This window comes from Propithecus coquereli, unplaced genomic scaffold (genome assembly GCF_000956105.1).
Source record: "Propithecus coquereli isolate 6110/MARCELLA unplaced genomic scaffold, Pcoq_1.0 Scaffold90, whole genome shotgun sequence".
NCBI lineage: Eukaryota > Metazoa > Chordata > Mammalia > Primates > Indriidae > Propithecus > Propithecus coquereli.
Window position 1 is genome coordinate 5,117,421 of NW_012155285.1, and position 15,689 is coordinate 5,133,109.

A 15,689-nucleotide genomic window follows, 5' to 3' on the forward strand; every position below is an offset into this window, starting at 1 on the left:
CAAAACTCAGAAAGCCAATATAGTAAAACAGTGCACACCCTTTGTTTCTCTTTGAAGTTTCTTAAATAAATATGTTGAGGGTTTACAAAGTACACTATCACTTTGCCATAGTTTCTACTCAAATTGATCAGAAAAAAGTATGCAGCACCTATACAATACAAAAGCAAGATAAATGAAAACACTAGCTTGAATCTGTAAAGTAAAATTAAGGATAGCACTCAATCTTTTAAATACTAAAATTCATTACTCTAATTAAAAAGAAAGTAATATTAGATAAGAAGAAAGATGCAATTCAGAGCATACAGGTAAATCATCATGTCCACATTTTTCTTGATTCTAACTAGGAAAAAAAGAGAAACTTTAATTGTACTGTGGACCTGCATGAATAACTGAGAAAAAAAAAAGAATGAATACACACACACACACAGATTCCAAACCTAATCAGTCAAAAGTGACATAGGATGTGTCTTTTAATGAAAGTAAACTTAACCTGATGCAGAGATAACCCCTTTGGTTTTGATTCTACCAGAGGCTCTGAGCCTCATTTTATTTCAAACAACCTTTCAGTGACAGTATCTCATTAGCATGAATCATTTTTTTTAAGTTAAAAAGTACAACTACTTGGCCCTGTTCCTAGAAAGTAAACTAAAACTACTCATCGGAAACAGCCTTGCTTGAATTTCCCTTATCAAGTTTTTACAATGGTAATAATTTGACATCTGATCCAAACTAAAGAGCAATTATTAGACATGGTTTAAAAATTGGTGCTTCTCATTTCCTAATTCAAACTTGGGTTGCAGTGATTCCATAGGGCTTTGTAATTTATTGCACCTTGGCCCTAAAATGGTCTATTTTCTCTCTTCTTATCAAAGTACTTAAAATGGAAATATTAGGTTCAATAAATAAATAGCTAAGCATAATACTTCTGATAGGTGAATGAATAGTAAATGTCTCTTTGTAGAATAAGTAAATAAAATCCAAAATATTGGTCTCCTCAGAGACTTTTTAAAAACATTAACCCATTGATCAAACAACTGTAAAACCTTAAATGGGATTATTCTCTATTTTATGATCAGTTTAAGGATTCCTAATATTTGAGCATGGACTCAGATGGTGAAAACCCTCACATAGTGTGGATTTGAGTCCTGATCATTCATCTGTCTAGACAACTTTACATAGTCACTCTAACATAAGTAATATATTATTTATTTATTCAAATGAAAAGCCTTCTGTAAAAAATCATGATTTTTTAATATAGATTCTTATTATGAAAGTAAATTAAATCATATAGAGGTAACATATGTGATAAGTGAAGAGCATTATGCTAGCTGTCTTTGCTACAACTTAGAGCAAAATTGATATTATCAGGAAATTGATCCAATGCCTTCATTTTCCTTTCCCCTTTACCACTCAATTTACTCAGTTATTTAACTCCTCATATTTCAGAAGTTGATCCTCCAACTGTTCTTTTGTCTGCCTTGATATGCTCACAACCAGTGAAAATCGGGAGCTAGTTCTTCTGAAAACACTGTTTGAATTTTCAATATCATAAAACAAATGAAAAAGGCCTGAGTACTCAGAAAAACACTCAACTTCATCTGGATGTATTTAAATCAATCTTCAGTAATTCTATTCAGAAAAAGAAGGTGCTGATTTGTATACAGACTAGTCCACATTTCATCAGAGATCCGAATGTGTTTACTCCACTATCAGTATTAAAAGTCAGAGACCTACCTCGTCCACTCCGGCCCACAAATCTCAGATCGTTGAACCTTGCTACTTGGTTTTTCATGACGGCAGAGGCATTTCGGAGCTCAGCAGAATAATTTTCATCATTACCCGCCATGACAGTAACCACAGTCCCATCTGGTACCTCTCCAAGGGCTACCACCTATATAAAACAGGAAACACAGCAGCAATAATGTCACATCAGAAAAGCTTAAAAACTTAGAATATTCTCATTGTAAATGATGTGTCTTATCAGGACTTAGTGCTCTAGTCCGGTAACTGCAAACAGGAACGAAGCATCTGTATATAGGTTATGATGCCACTTCAAACAGACCAATGTTTCAGGGTCCACCCATTTAAAAGGCAGGCAAAAATTTACTTCATTTGTTGTTGGATTCTGCACAGAATATATGTATTTTTTTATTAAATCCCCATGTTAGATTGTCCATAGGAATTATGCCACAGAAGGAAGGCTGATACCCCATCTGCAGATTGTATCATACACGTTAAGGTATCACCTGTCTGCAACCTTCCTCTCAGGGAGAGCCCTGAGGTGTGGTCTCATTCAGATCACAGGCCAAAAATAGCAAGTCTGGTCAGCTCTATAGGAGATTTTTGAGTGAAACCTTGGAGTTCCTAACTGTATAGAGCCCTAGATACAGTGTGGTCTACATTTCACCTCCTTATTTTGGGGTAGAAATTCAGCCTTTAATGATGCTATAAATATTTATTGAATGTCCACTCTGTAGTGGAATCCAGTGGGGTATCCAAAGACATCAAAAAACTTAAGATCTAAGTACAGAATAAAAATATATACCAGGCTGAAAATGATCAATGACAAATTGAGAAGCATAGACAAAAAATATACTCTTAGCCACACTTCTGTCTTGTCCCATCTGCCACCATGGAATGACATATTTGCCTCCTTAATCCTCAACAGTTAATCTGAAGCAGATTAATTCAGCCAAGTAAGGATCCAGAATAATCAGTCTTTGAGACTAATGAACATTTACTCTGCTCCAAGACTAGAGATCAGACTTTAACCTGAGTCAGCTAACTTGCAAATGTGTGCCTGTGATTACACCAAGCCTGAGAAGGAAATGCTTTTGCAGATCTTTCACTGTCATATACTAAACATACTATTCATAATTCACTACCAAGATCCTGCCCCTTAATAACAATCTTTTCTCTCAACTAACTTCCAGGACCCTATGTTCAGATTATTTCCATGTCTTCCTCATTCAGCTTCCAGATGCCCTCACAGTAACTATGAAATGGCCCTAACTAAAGTAACCCACTACTCTCTGATAATAACACCCCTGCCGTACTTGCCTGTCTGGTAAACATCCAACTTATCTTTTTCTACTTCTAGTGCTACTCCCTCCTTTGTCAAGATTTCCATTAAGACAAATCTAACCATTTAATTCCATATTTCCAATACACTTGGTATATACTCTCATTAAAGTAGATTTCTTATGGTGTGATAAAACATCCACTATCCCTGTATTTTGAGACTCCATTTTCCCATCCATAAACCCTCCACTACATCCTCTCCTTCAGCCAAAAAAACAACCAAACAAACAAAATCTGTCAATATTTTTGTCACCTTTGCTTTTTTCTCCTGGGCTGTTTCTCAGTTCCATGCCTTCTATTTGGCACTTTGTTGTTCAATTAAAAATCTTAAAGCTTTCTTTATAGAACCCACTCTGTCCACAGCATCCCACTATACTCAAGTGATCCTCATCTCAACGTACATATGTTAACGATCTTCTACTACTACTTTTGACATACTAGCCCAAAGCTGAAGGACTCACTCCTAGGAGTCCAGATTATATTAGTTTGGAAACTACATGAGAGTGGTGCCTTCATCTCATCTGTCTTGTTTGCCACTGTATGTCCTGCTCTCAAAACAGTGCTCAGCACATAATAATTACTTACTAAATATTTTTTAATTAAATAAATGAAGTAGCTCCATAAAGAGCCCCGCTTCCCACAGCCAGAAGTCTGTGGGGCCACCAGCTAAAACCCTGAGAGAACCAGCGAAAGGGTGAGTCAGCATCCCATGCTAACAGTGATGTGTCCTTGCTCCAGACTAGTTTTCTGACAACTTTTGCCATCCCAGAGGAGAGAGGGAATCATGCTGACTACGCTTTACCTGCAGTATATAGCTATTCTCAAAGAACTCTCCTAAGTTAAGGGCAAATCCCTTGAGAACAAGACTTCCTCCCTGCATACTTAATCTAGTACCTTGAGTGGCTACTGATTACAGGTAATGCTATACTCCTGATGGAGGAATGTGCTTTTCAATTTTTCAAATTCACAATGCCAAAAATGAGAACATTTGAAAATACTGAAATAATTTACTACATTTGCCAATATTCATCTGAATGTTTTGACATTTTGTACACTCAGCATATTGTGTTTTAACACCTGCTGTGTAGCTATGTCAAAGAAAATATGGAACCAGTAAGCACATTAATAAAGGCAGGAGAAAAGCTGTACTGTTTAGAAAATAACACATACACTAAAACTCAAGAGGCTCCACTTTTTTCCCCACTTCTGCTACATATCTGCTATGACCTCGGACAAGTAACTTGGTCTCCAGAAACCACAGTTTTCCAACATAAATTGGAAATAATTGTTTTAAGTCTGCAAAATGTAGAAGACACTATATAAGTACAGAGTATAATTATAATGATGTGCTTTTTGTAAGACAAGGAGGGTAACATAGTGTTCCGTTCCAAGTCTGCTGTCTGCTAAACATAGGCTTTTACTTATAAGCACCCTTAAAGTGTTCAAACCAGTATGTAATTCTTCACTTCATGTCCTGAGATGTTCTTTGGTGTTGCTGAGAGATATAGAAAGACTGCTGGTGGGTTTCACTCCAGTCTGGCTAAATTTCAGAAAAAAAAATAAAGATATATGCCCCAATAGAAAGGTTTTCAAGAGCTCTGGGACATTATTATTTTACTGCATATTTTTAACATAATGGATTTTTTTTAGTTAGAAGAAAAAGAAAATTGATTCAATATGGGAAAATATGAAAGAAAAGATCCCTAAGAGTGAAATACATAAATCCATCTTACTATGCTTAAGCAGCATAATAATGACCATATTAAATATTGGTATGTTTTACATATCACATTTAAGAAAACAAATAGATAATCACAAGTTATATGGCTGTTCTATGAGGCCTAGAACAAGGCCTGAAAAAAATGACAATGTGACGTAGTGACAACCTTTCCTATTAAGGCCGAATTCTAGTTTAATGGCTAAATATATTAGTTTTTTTCTGCTATTCACTCGACCAAATCAGATTACCCAATGTTTTTCTGAGGCAGTGTATGTTGAGGGGTGTTGTGGGGGGAGTACTGTATTTGACTTTATATCAATCAGAAGTGTAATTATATGTTTGAGTGTTTTTAAAAAGCAGATCTCTGAAGCTAAAAAGTTTCCCTTGGAGATTCTCAACTGTGTTTACCTAAAACAAAACCAAAAGAATCAAGAAATTTTTACACATTTCATCTGTACCAAACCCAAGCAATGGAAAAACATTTTAAGGGGTAAAGCGCAGTCAAAAATCACTCTTTAGTTACGGATAAGGGCAAATTAAAATTTGTTTCCATATGACCCAATACAAAAGCACTGCTCTGCAAAGAATAATTTGTGATGAAACCCTAACAACATTTCTAGGTGTTTTTAAAATATAAAATCTACAAAGTGAAGAAACTTCATGAGAAAGGGAGAAGTAATTTTCTGTCCTGACATTTCAGAACAGAGAAAGAAGTTCCTTTATTTAGTACACCTCACTATAACTAGGATTTAAATCACATGATATGTGGCTTGTACAAAATAAAGTGAAAGGATATTTAACTCTAGCAATGCTATTGAAATTTTGTATGAGACTCCTTATGACTAAAACTGTGAATCACTCTGACAGAGGAGCAATGGTGAATTAACTCAGACCATTAAAATTATTTCTGTGGTCTTATTATACAGAAATTAAAATTGCCTATGACATTTCCATGGACAGAAGTCTAGTCTTATCAATTACTCCTACAGGCCAACATCATTTGGCACATTGTATTTGCAGTATAAATGAAATATAATTATTTTTCAAAATAGAATCTGGTCAAATATTTCTTCGTAATAAAAAGAGGTGAGACAGTAATTGAAAAAAGCAAAAATTGTATTCCTATGGTAATTATTTAAAGATAACTTTAAATAAGCTATCAAAAGGTTTCAACAAATACCACAGTTAATTTTTTTTTTTTTTTTTTTTGGTGAGACATAGTCTTTCTCCATCGCCCTGGGTAGAGTGCAGTGGCATCACGATAGCAACCTCAAACTCCTGGGCTTAAGTGATTCTCCTGCCTCAGCCTCCTGAGTAGCTGAGACTAGAGGCGCCTGCCACCACACTCGGCTAAATTTTTCTATTTTTGATAGAGACGGGTCTCATTCTTGCTCAGGCTGGTCTTGAACTCCTGACCTCAAGCGATCCTCCCACCTCGGCCTTCCAGAGTGCTAGGATTACAGGCATGAGCCACTGTGCCCGGCCAGTTTTCAGAATTTAACCCACAGTTTTGGAAAAGCCAATTTAATTCAAGAGAAAAAAATAAATACGATATTTTATTTCATAATTTTTAAAATACAAGTCAAAGAGAACTTTTGATGGAAATAATTTCAGTCTAAGCCAATTTATATGCCATGTATCAAGATGTTCTAGATCATCTAATAATGGTTATTCTGGAATTTTGAAAGGATACTAACAGTAATGCCAAAGGGGAAAAGATAATGAAAGGTATCTACCATACCTTTTTTCAAATGTTTCTTAAAAATTTTTAAATGTGTTTTTCCACCTAAAATTATTTCTTCCAATAACCTTACCAATAAGTGTTATATATTCAATCCTAAAATATTTAACTTTAAATACATTTTATTGCATTTAAAGGCATAACACAAAAATGTATCTTTCTTTATACAACTCGAAATTCATTGATTCACATAATTTTGCAAAACAACTTGTATTAGGCTTAATAAGGATTTAACAGGCTTAATAACCAATTTCCCTTGTTTAGGTAAAATTAGATTCAAAAAGATACAAACATAAAATCTGATCACTAAATACATAAGAAAAATACAACTCACTAGTGTCAAGTGTTTATTAGTTGCATACTTGTTTTTGAAGAGAGAAAAATGGCCAATGATGTCAAAAAATTATTTTCAAGTAAAAATTGCTCCATCATTTTGAAACCCTCTTTTTGACAAATACTGAAAGGCATTATTAAAGATACAGAATTAACTATGAATACCGGATCATATATCTAAAAATATGTTTTCTTTCTTTAACACTGCCAAAAAAACATATGATACTGGTAAATATATATAGTCCAGCGTTCTCTAACTTAAAACAGTGCAATAGGTTTGTACTACTTTTAGTTTTAAAATATACATCTGGACTTAAAATTTCTGCAGTGTTTCAGCTTGAAGCTATTTAAAGCAACTGAGTTATAAACCCTAAACACCAGGCTTCACAGTAGAAATGCTGACAGACCCCTAACTAAAAGCGTGCTACTGGATGCAGGGTTGACATGATCTCTCCATTATTTCTACCTGACCATCAGCTAATGAGCTGAATTTGCAAATTGCTTCTTTGTCACTAGAATAATCTGGGACAGAAAGGACCTAATAGTATGCCTTAACTATTTTAAGCTTTTAGTGAGATACACCTGAAAGAAATGTTAAAAATATTTATTTCCATTTCCTTGACACCTGGGAAGACTGAACATTTCAAAACTGCAGAACTTTGTTAAAAATACAATGGTAATAAACAACTTCACATAAAGTATACCAGTTGCTTGTGCATTTTTACGTGTAGAGTATAAATAATTTTTATATAATCCCAACACAAGATCAGATGAACACTAATACATTACTTACTTCTTAATGCAATATGTTGTCAGTATCATGTTGAAGCACTATTGTAAATTAAAATATTAAAACAGTCTATTGAATTCATTTCTAATCCTCTGCAGCATAGAGTTCAATGTCACAGATATAAAATATGGGCCCAATAAATACTGTATTTATTTGAATACCAGACTTCTCAACAATTAAGTTCTGTGTATGTGTGCTTTCAAACACATTTACCTATCTGCTATCTACCCAACGACACTATAATTTATTTTGTACATAAGCTCTAAATATGATAGCCAAACTGCTGTCACCACTTTTAAAATGAAGACTTCTTCATATTATTTCTTCATTGCAAACGTATTTTATTATAATGCAAGAGCGCAGAAGTCCAGTGCACTCGGGCTTTTATTCCAAAAGTAAGGTAAAGTGAGGTTGTTTTTACATCATTCAAATGAAAATGACAAAAACTGTTGTCAAAATCTAGATGTTCCAACTGTCTATACATTTTTTTCAGCAGAAAGACAAAACCTATACTGAGTGGATCTCAACTATCACCCACTTTTTGAATTCCATTAAACATACGTATGGGGTGGGAAAACATTCAGAGTTAGGGTTAGGCTAATTCAATTCAGTATTCAATTAATATGAATTAAAATATTCAATTTAATACGGACTGATGTTATCTATGGTTTGTCTACTAGTTAAAATAACAATAATGCACCATGTGTAATTAACAAATATGATTAATAACAAAGAACAAAATTTATTTTCAAAGTAATTGTAAAAGGGTGGTAGTGAGAAAACTTAGGTAATAACCAAATTATCTCAGACTAGTTCAAACTAAATTGCATTCTTTCTTTATGCCAAAAACATCCTTTCCATCCAAAATACTCATGCTCAAAATCAATTCAGCATCATAAACACAAAAGAATAGTTCAAGACAGACCTTAAACATGTTTAGCAGAACGGTATACAGAACATCAAACATCTAAATATCTTTAAATGCAAGCACCTATCCTTATATTTTCACAAATCCTTATGTGTGGCATTGTATAGGTAAAATATCTACTTATTTGTATTTTTTGCTGTTTTCATCCAGGTTTTTTGGTTTTTAGGGTACGGGGGACGGCATTGGTGGAAACAAACTTCTACCCTCACATAAGGCTAATTAGAAAATTCCGGGCCCTTGGACGATGAACATTGGAAAAGATACTTCTTGTATAGAAATTTAAATTCCTACAATTCACATATATTCTGAGCTTTTTATAGTTCCAGGAAGAAAACATTAACCTACCAAATGGGTGGTTTAATAAAAGGAGAAATATGACGGTTAAAAAAAATTTTTTTTTTCCTTGGGCCAACTGCAAAATGAAACTTGCCCCAGAATGCAACATCCCCTTTCCATAACAATTCATTCTGATTTCTGTTCTGATACAAGACCTAGAGGGATAACCAGCGCTAATTGACCTGGACTCTTCTTTCTTTCCACCCCACCCACACACGGAATCTGAATTGGTGCGTGGGGCAGGGGGTGATCAACCACTGGGAACTGCCTGTGGCCCGTGGGAGTTTGGCCCCAGAGTCCACAGTGGAGGAACTGGCACGATTCCTCCTTTTCCCTCACCCCGAGGCCTCGCTTACCCTGCTCTCCACAGATCCCAGAACCCAGGGGACCCAGGCCCACCTCCTCGAGTTCAGGGGTTAGAAAGGGCCACGGGCATCTTTCTGAGAGTGCTCGTCCCCACGTCTGGCTCACCCCACCCCTCTGTGCCTGGCATCTAGTCCCGCGAGTGTGGACAGCCTGGGAACTCGTTTCCCCATCCATCCAGTGCGCGCCCGGTCCTGGGGGCTCCGCGTCTCCCCCTGGCGAGGGCTGCCCCGGGAAATCCAGATCGAGTTACGGAGACCCATTGGGCTACTGCGAGAGGCCCCAGATCACACACCCTCAACCTGAGCAGCAGCTGCCTGCGACTGCCGCTGCTGCCACCCGCCCTCAAACTAACGGGCCCGGCGGGCGGAGGAGGCCGGACGCGCAGTGGCCTCTCTCAAGCCGCCCGGCTCACTCCCTCTGCGCCTAGGCCACCGGCAGGAGCCTCCCATGACCTTTCAAACGCAAGAGGCCTTTCGGATTTAAGTCCTTTAAAAATAATAATAAAGCAAATCTGCAAAATTTCACCTCAGTTTTCAAGTCCGGAGAACCGAAGTTGTTCCACAGGTTTCCCTCATCCCTCCCAGGCGAGGCGAGGCGGGGAGCTCGGTCCGGGCTGGAAGAGGCGGCCGGAGCCCCCGCCCCCTCCCCCGGCCCGCACCTCCCGCACTCGCGGGTCCAGCGCCCAGGACCCCGGAGCTTCCTCGCCTCGGGGCGCTCGGAGACCCCGGCAGCCCCGCCTTCCTCCCGATAACGGGAACTGGCGCGGGTCAGCGAACAGAGCGAACACTACGGTCCTGACACCCCCCGGAGACCCTAGGTTTGTCTGGGACCCCCCCTGGTTACCGGTAATGCGGCCCACGCGCCGAAGCCGGCATTCCGGCATTCCGCGCCCACCTCCGGGCGTGAATACCCGGCGCCGGGACCCCGCGTACACCCGCCCCGGAGCTCGAGAGGGGCCGGGGCCGCTGAGCTCAGCAGGTCAGGCAAGGGGACGCCGAGACCCGCAGAGGGGCGTCTGGGTGAGAGGGAAGCGGGTGGGAGGGCGCGGAATCCCAGGGAGAGGGGACGCGGGCGGCCGGCGGTGGGGGCCGGCCAGGATGCCGGGGGTGGTGGGCGCAGGAGTCCCGGGAGAGAGTGCGGGGAATCTTCACGCGTGGGGCAGGGGGCGTGTGCAGCAAGTGGGGCTCGCGGTGCGGAGTGGGCACCTTGGGGCTCCGGGAGGGGGGGACGGCGCAAGGGGGTGGGTTAGAACGGAGGCCGGAGACTTGAGGGGTGATGAACCGGTAAGGGGAACAAGGGCTGGGGTCGGGATGGCAGCGGGCACAGGTGGGAGAAAGAGGGATTTGCGCGAGGGCATCCGGAGGAAGAGGGCCAGCCCGAGGTTTCTCGGGTCAGAGCCGCCAAGACAGGAGGTCTTGGAGGCCGTCCGGGGCCCAGCCCCCGTGGCCTTAGAGACGCCGGCGGGCAGGTTCCGCAGCGCCCGGCCGGGGGCGGGGGGCGGCCGTAGCCTCTTACCTTGAAGGCCACGGGCAGGGTCTTGTTGCAGCGCCAGTGCGAGGGCAGCACCGAGCACAGGAAGTTGGGGCTGTCGGTGCGGACGAGTTCGGCCGGGTGGTCAGCGATGATCTCCACCATGGTGCGGTTGTCGTGCGGCGGCCGCAACCGGGGCACAGCAGCTGCCGCCGCCGCCGCCGCCGCTGCCGCCGCCGCCGCCGCCGCCGCCTCCTGCTGCTGCTGCTGTTGCTGCTGCTGCTGCTGTTGTTGCTGCTGCTGCTGCTGCTGCTGTTGCGCAGCCACCACCGGGCTCACGTCGCTCATTTTGCCGGGCTGCAGGCTGCTGGAGGGGGGGCTGAAGCGCCGGCTGGTGCTCGGATCTACGGGAATACGCATCACAACAGCCACAAGTTAGCGAAGTGGCCGGGGGAGGGGGAGGAGGGTGGAAATGAGGGGCGAGGAGGAAATTGGGGGGGGTGGAGGCGAGACGGGGGGAAAAGGGGATGGAGGTGATGGGGCTGAGGAGGTGAGAAATCAAGTTCGATGAAGTAGACTGCCGGGCAGAGTCTGATGGGAGCCAGCGGTGGCGATGCGGAGTAGTCGGGTTGGCGGGTAGGGAGCCCCGGGAGGCGAAGATCTTTGCCGGAGCCTTTGGAACACCCGGGGTGGCAGCTGCGAACGGGCGCGGGGGTGTGTTTGGCCCGGAGAGGCGGGAGACTTGAGTTTGCAGCTTGGAGTGGGGTCCCCTGGGGCACCGCGTCCTGGGTGCGCTGGCGCCCCCTCCCAGTTTGAGTTCGGTGGTGAGGCGGCGTGGGGTCAGCAGTCCAGCCCCAGGGCCCGCATTGCCGCTCGCTGCCCGCCACCGCCGCGCCGCGCCGCGCGCTGCTACCCAGCTGCAGGCGTCCGCGCCTCCGCCCTCCCGCGCCGCCGCTCCCGCCGCCTCCGCGGCGGCCGCCGCTCCCCCCGCGCCGGCTGCACGCTCAGATTCCTCCCGCGGCGGCTGCCAGCCCGGCTCCCCGGCCTGGCTCCTTCCTTTCCCTTCTTTTCTTCTCGTCCTCTCACGCCACCTCCTTGCATCCACTCCCTTCTGCTTTGCAAAGCTCCCCTTGCCTCGCTCTTCAAGGTACCAGGAGGTAAGTCGCGGGCAGCGGAACTCGGGGCAACGGATCTTGAGTCTGCGAATCGCAGCCACTGCCGCCGCCCGCCGGTCGCGAGAAGGAGCCCCCCGCGCCCGGTGCGCAGCTTCCGAAGCCCAGAGAGGCGGCCCCAGTATAGGAGGATCTCGCCTGGTCGCGTCCTTTTGCTCCCCCCAGCCCTAAGACAAGGAACCCCCTCTTGGTCGGACGAGGTTGACGCTGAGACACCAGAGAGCCTCCAGCTGATCTGACTGTCGTTATTTTTCGTTATAACTTCAAGCGAGGAGGAAGGAAAATTCTTGAGCGTCTGTGCTCACTTCTCAGCACTCTGCACCCTCCCACCCCCACCCCCAACCTCTGCCGGAGCGGCTCCCGGGGAAAAAGAAAGATTTTGCAGGGTTTGGGTGATTTTTGTCTTCAGTGACACAAAAAATGGGGGAGGGGAAGACTAGTTAAAATAGTTTTTAGAAACTCAAGTGGATGGCTGGACACTTCTTACATATTCAATGTTGTCATTCTTAGAAAACAAGGATGAGTTTCTTAAAGGTCTAGAAAACTGTCAGCTTGGTGATTAAAGTAAGTTGCAAAAACCCTTAGTGGGGAAAAACCCCAGCAGTTTTCTATTAATTTCAATCTTTTATTAAGTCTATTATGCATCTAAAACTAAGTCTTAACTTTCTTCCTCACCGCTCTTGGGAAAAAAAATTAAAAATGCTTCAATGGCTATTTATGTATTTATTTCCTAATGTGGCTTTAAAAAGCGACTTTGGATCCCCCAAAAAAGTTGTGGTCGAGAGCATGAAGGAGCGCGGAAAAAAGCGGCACTTTTTTACCTAAAATGTGGTTTTTGGAGGCTGGGATTTCTAATGATTAGGTTTTTGTGGTTTATATAGACACGACTCTGGCTAAGGCGATCATTACGCTGATGAGAGTCAGAAGCACGTGGGTGTCTCCGACCAGCCTCAAAACTCTGAGCCTTCAAAACAAATAAAACAATGTGCTGCGCCCGCAGAAGCCGGGAAATCCGCTTGAGGCTATTCCACCCTAAGAAGGGGGCACAGTGCTGTTTCACCCTCTGGATTGTGCATTGCTACGTTTCTTGCTGATTATCAAACTCTTGTAAACCTTCCAAAGCACGGAAATGTGTTTGCATAAAGTTGCCAAGGTTTCAAAGATTCCTGATAAGGTAGCTGACACAGTAATAAGTGATTTTATAAAATAAATAAAAAATTAGAATGCCCCCCCTCGGTGTATTAAGGAATAAGGATGGTTGGGTCATCACTCACCGCCTCCCATCTTATTTGAAGCAATTGCCATATCCATTAATTGGTGTTTTTATTGCTCAGCACAAATGCCTCCCTCACCCTTGCAGCGACCTGTCACGACCCTCCCTCTCGGTTTTTAAAGCGTTGCTTCCACTGGTGAAGCCCGCGACAGGGTCTGCGCCCTAGAAGGAGCTTGGAAGGGCTCTGAGAGAGTAAGGGACGCGGAAGAGGGGGGCCTGGTGCCTGTCAAAAGCACAAGATGAACTTGGAGGGCTTTGGTTGAGTGACTTTGAGACCAGGATTGCCCCTCTGAAGAGATGCGCTGGGGACCGAGCGGCTTCCAGACAGCGGAGCGGAGGCGGGGGTGGAGGGTACCTAGGTGTGCGCCCTCACGGGCGTAAGGAGGGAGTTCAGGGGACACTGCTCTCTGTCCTTTGGGGTTTTATTTTTACCTTCCCTTTATTCGTTCACAACTCCACGCCTCCGTCGCCCGTGTTTCCCTTTCCCACTTTTCTCTCCACGTTCCCGCCTCTCCCTCAAATCCCCCCACAGACGCGAGCCTCCTTGACGCGCCCCTCCCGCCCCCTCGGCCTTCCCACGGCCACCCTCCGTGACGCCAACAGGCGATTCTGAACCACCCGCTATGACACCCCCTCCACCACCTACTCCTTGGCCTCCCCGTCTGGGCGCCGCCAGGGTGCGAGAATCCACTTATCCGGAAGAACTAGACGCACAGCAAGGAGCTGAGCTGTCTCCTGCGCGTGCAATTTTTAATTATCTTTTCGGTCACAGGGGAGAGCTCTAACCCTAGGCACAGTCGTGCTTCCTGCGTGCACAAGTCTCCCCAGCCACAGGCAGCCGACCCAAAAGGGAAGGCAGGTTTCCCCCTCAAAAAAAAGAGAAAGAGAGACGCTGCATCCATTACTCTCATACCTTACACACCCATTCTCACGTACTCAGACACACACTCGCACATCCACTTCGTACATCCTCACTATGACCCTCATAAATATACAACTCTCACACACACACAAGCTTAATAGCTTTTTGTCTTTTTCTTTTCTTTTCTTTCTTTCTTTTTTTTTTTTTTGACTTTTAGGGGGGCAGTTTTATTTTGCCCATGTCGTGCCACTGTCTAACAGAGATCTGTGACTTGTTTTTTGTTTTTAAATGTGTGGGAGCTGCAAAGGAGGGGAGGAGTTACAGGAAATGGATTATTTCTGTGGTCAAAGGGAGATAAAAATTCAGTAACTACTGTGGTGGGTGATACGCCACCTTCTCTGAGCTTGGCCTTCTCCTCTCAGAAAGGCCACAGAACACGGAACTCCCTGAAATTTGAAGACACTAAGAAAGAGTCAATATTTCAAATATGGATGACCAGAGGGGCTTTTTTGAATATGAAATTGTAGGACTGTTTGAATTTAAGAAAGCATCATGGGGACTTTTCCTCTTTTTTCCTCCATCACTGTTTTGCCCTATCTTTGTTTCATTTGGTGGATAGCGAACTAGGCAGGCCTCGATGGTTAGGGATTTTAAGGACAATTTAATCAACGGTGAGATTATTTATTTTAATTAATCACATTCAGTAACTCAGCTTTATAGCTTTTTCTCGGCATCCTCCCTTCATTTCACATTTCAGTGAAACTAATATAAGCAGGTCTTGGAAGTTACTAGTCTTGGATCCCTTAAAATATCCTACAGTTATTTATAATGTGGAAATGAAATTTTCCACTGAATACCCTAACAACGTTTCAGGTATCTGGCACAGCGGATTTTCAGTCTCCTTTCAAAAACATCCTTTTGCTGAACATTCACACTTTCAACGGGAACCGACTGAGCCTGGAACTGATGATGTCTTGGCTCTAAGCCTTATACTTAAAGGCCGAAAACATTTTTACAGACCCCCTAAACCAAACCTCTCCTGGTAATAGTAAGCACATAAGAAAACCATGAGGTTTTACCGATGTGTATTTTGTGCTATAGTTTGCTTGATCTCACCCTCGGGTTTAGATTTTCTTCTACATCAAAATGTTCATAACAAATCACCCACAAGATTCCTCTTCAGAAATACTTATCTTTTCAGTTGTATATTATGGCATTAAAAAAAAAAAGAACTTACATTTTTTCTGAAAATGTGGCTACTTTGGAAGATATAAGCTTAATCTCCACTCACATATCGTTTAACATTTAATATAATTGTTTACTAACAATAATTGGCAATTCTGACTTTCCAGACAAAGAAAATGAGATGTGAAGCAGTCGGTTATTTATCCAGTCAAAGAACTGAATCCCCAGACTGGGAACAGAACCCATGCTTCTTTCAACCTGGTTTCCTGTTCTAACCCCTATACAGTATTTTTTTTTTTTTTTTTTTTTTTTGAGACAGAGTCTCACTCTGTTGGCCGGGCTAGAGTGAGTGCCGTGGCATCATCCTAGCTCACAGCAACCTCAAACTCCTGGGCTCAAGCAATCCTTCTGCCTCAGCCTCCCGAGTAGCTG

General features: G+C 43.1%; 1 protein-coding gene across 5 annotated transcripts in view; it reads right to left on the reverse strand.

Moving 5' to 3' along the window:
- RUNX2 (runt-related transcription factor 2) overlaps positions 1-15,689 on the reverse strand; it is a 238,790-nt gene that overhangs the window by 134,509 nt on the left and 88,592 nt on the right. For 3 of the 5 annotated variants that reach the window (XM_012664649.1, XM_012664648.1, XM_012664647.1), the window contains exons 3-4: positions 10,811-11,169; positions 1,735-1,891 (exon numbers count right to left, since the gene is read on the reverse strand). In XM_012664649.1, the coding sequence (XP_012520103.1) occupies positions 1,735-1,891; positions 10,811-11,169 (516 nt within the window). Of the gene's footprint in view, positions 1-1,734; positions 1,892-10,810; positions 11,186-15,689 lie in introns of those variants that run through there. The other 2 variants (XM_012664651.1, XM_012664652.1) reach the window with 2 other exon arrangements.